At 42.2% G+C, this 2696-nt stretch overlaps 1 protein-coding gene across 1 annotated transcript; it reads right to left on the reverse strand.

Moving 5' to 3' along the window:
• Positions 1-934: 934 nt before the first annotated feature.
• LOC100276692 (uncharacterized) lies at positions 935-1961 on the reverse strand. The gene has a single exon (NM_001150419.2). The coding sequence runs from the start codon at positions 1750-1752 to the stop codon at positions 1318-1320; it is 435 nt and encodes a 144-aa protein (NP_001143891.1). The 5' UTR covers positions 1753-1961; the 3' UTR covers positions 935-1317.
• Positions 1962-2696: the final 735 nt, after the last annotated feature.

The following is a 2696-nucleotide window of genomic DNA, read 5'->3' on the forward strand; positions in this document are numbered from 1 at the left end:
GGTTACCAGCCGTGTTTAGGAGTGTTGGGGTACCCCTAATTACGGTACCCGACAGAAAGGTTATTTGTTGGTTTTAAACGTTAGTGATTGCTACGAAGTAGCGTAATTTATATGCAGCGCACCTAGTTTTTGTTGATGCCTAACTTTAGCAATCACTCCATATTTTGATCTGTCTTTTTTATAAGTTTGACTTCATGTGACTTATTTTAGAAACTTGAGCTCACAAACTTTCTCTTATTTGGTCTCTATATAGTGGAATTATGTCATTTTATAATCTTTGTTTGTTCAGTCAGTCGTTGTTAACTCTCATCTAATCGTTCACTTCATTGGTCGTGTTGTACCAAGACATATTGCATGGAGTAAACAATAACATCAGTAAGCCAAATCAAAAAATATTATACAGAGAGCGGAGACAATCAATAAAAATCTTGAATTTTTTTGATGGATAGTTTACGTGGATATTGTTGTAAGCCGTCGCAACACGAGCAACCGACTAGTAGTGTTTTAAATTCCACTCTATAAAAAAAATACATGGTACAATAAAAAATAGTGTTTTAAATAAAATTGCTAGACACGGTATAAGGTCATAGGAGCCAAGAACCATGAACTTTCTTAGCACTGGTAGTCTGTTTTGACATATTTATGGATACGATTATTACATGAAGAGAAGAAAAATTTATTTTTGACTTATATAGACAACAATCCACTGGGGAAACAGAACCATGGTCTACTTAGCAACAATATTTTTTTTTAAATTATGGTTTTACAATATTTTATAATCTACAATTATCTTAACAATATCATAGTTTTGGTTAGCTCAAATAAACTATGGTTTTGAAAAACATTATTTGGATAAACATTATAAACTATGGTATTTAGGCAAAAGCTAGCCATGTCATAAAAAAATTGTGTTGGCTCCAAAAATATTATAGAATTTAGAATAACATGATTTTGAAATCATAATTTCCTTTTAGAAAAGGAACCGAACGCCTAAAATGCTCTAATATTACTTTAAACCACGGTATCACCTAGAAACTAAAAATACTTTACTCTCAAGCATGCCCTTTATTCATCGAATCAACGAGACAAAAAATTACCGCAAATGCTTATTTGCGTGACGTTACATTAATTGGGCTGCTATATATGTGTATGAAGCAGTCGACGAAACTATACATCGTCGGTCATCAAATTGGTAGGTATACCCATGCATGCATGCATCAAATCGTCATCGCATCCCATGCATGCATGTATGATGTATCAGTGATTCAGTGTCACGCAAGCAGGCAGAAGACGACGACCGGCGGGCGTGCTCTGCGTTCAGGAAGGAGGAGGGGTGCAGGACCTCCTGCAGTTCTCGCTGAGCAGAGGCTGCTTCTCCTTGGCGCAGGTGGTGTTGCAGGCCTTGGTGACCTCAGCCGCCTTGACCACGTAGTCCTTGTCGCACGCCTCTTGGCACACCTTCATCTGCGGCGCGGTGATGCCCTTCTGCTCGGTGCACTTGCCCTTGCACTGGATCCGGCCGTACAGCACCAGGTTGGAGCGCTGTGAGAGGTCGCAGGACTCCTTGCACACCACCAGGTCCATCCCCTTCCTGCCCTCGCACAGCGTCGAGCAGAAGTTGTCCTGCACCTTCTTCTCCTCGGCGGCGGCGGCGGCGACTCTCTTCTTCTTTGCCTCTGCTATCAGCGGGGCACAAACTAGCGTCAGGGCTAGCACGAAGAGAACGGCTGACGATGATGCCACTTTCTTCATCTTTATTTATCTCTCGATCGCTCTCGGCGATTGTTGATGGATCGGAGAAGATGATGATAGGTTTAATTTGCTTGTGGAACTAACATGATCGTTGTTGGTTATATATACACAGTAGGATGTCACGAAAAGGAGATGATAGGTGTATGGCCATGAGAGTTTCCCTCCCGATCGTACCTCTCTCTTCGTGCAGTGGTACGCTTCTAACTAATACTCTAATAGCATGCATACATGTCCATATATAGATGCATGCATTTACTAGCTACCCACTATAATTGGTGAGAGAACACGAGGCCCGAAAGCCCAGCACGAGCATGATCTGGTCCAATGCCCAACAGAGATTTAACTAGTACTCCTATCTTATCGTAGTTGTACATGGATCATGTCTTAGATGTGGATTTTAATGACAAAGTATGATACGCCATAGTGACATGTATAGGTGTATATGACATCGAGCATGTTGTAGCATGTAGTCGCTAGATACGTGTGAACTTATAGTGCTCGTGGGTATACCTATAGCATTAGATATGGATACAGTGTCACCTTTTGGCCATAGCATCACCCCTCACAATAAACGTGATGGATGTGAGCCTTATCTTAGTCGCCAAAGCCACATGCGAGCAACTTGGTTGGGGGCACACATGGTACTGAGGCCGCACCGCTCAAAGGTCATCCTGCTTGTAGGATGTTCTAAGGAGAACCAGGGCTCCCGCGTAAAGCCCCTGCTCATAGGGCCTCGAGGCTAGCATAGCCAACACGAGGTTTGGCTTTGATAGAACAAGACTGTCGTGTTTGTGGAGGATACTTTATGTTTCAATCACCTTGACCATCAACAAAAACATTAGACAATAGCCATGTTGCACGAATCTTGAATTACAAGGGCCGTGCAACACTTCGGGTGCTATGCGAGTCAATTGTAAGAAAGGGAGAGAAGAACACCTTAAATC

Source organism: Zea mays, chromosome 5 (assembly GCF_902167145.1).
Source record: "Zea mays cultivar B73 chromosome 5, Zm-B73-REFERENCE-NAM-5.0, whole genome shotgun sequence".
NCBI lineage: Eukaryota > Viridiplantae > Streptophyta > Magnoliopsida > Poales > Poaceae > Zea > Zea mays.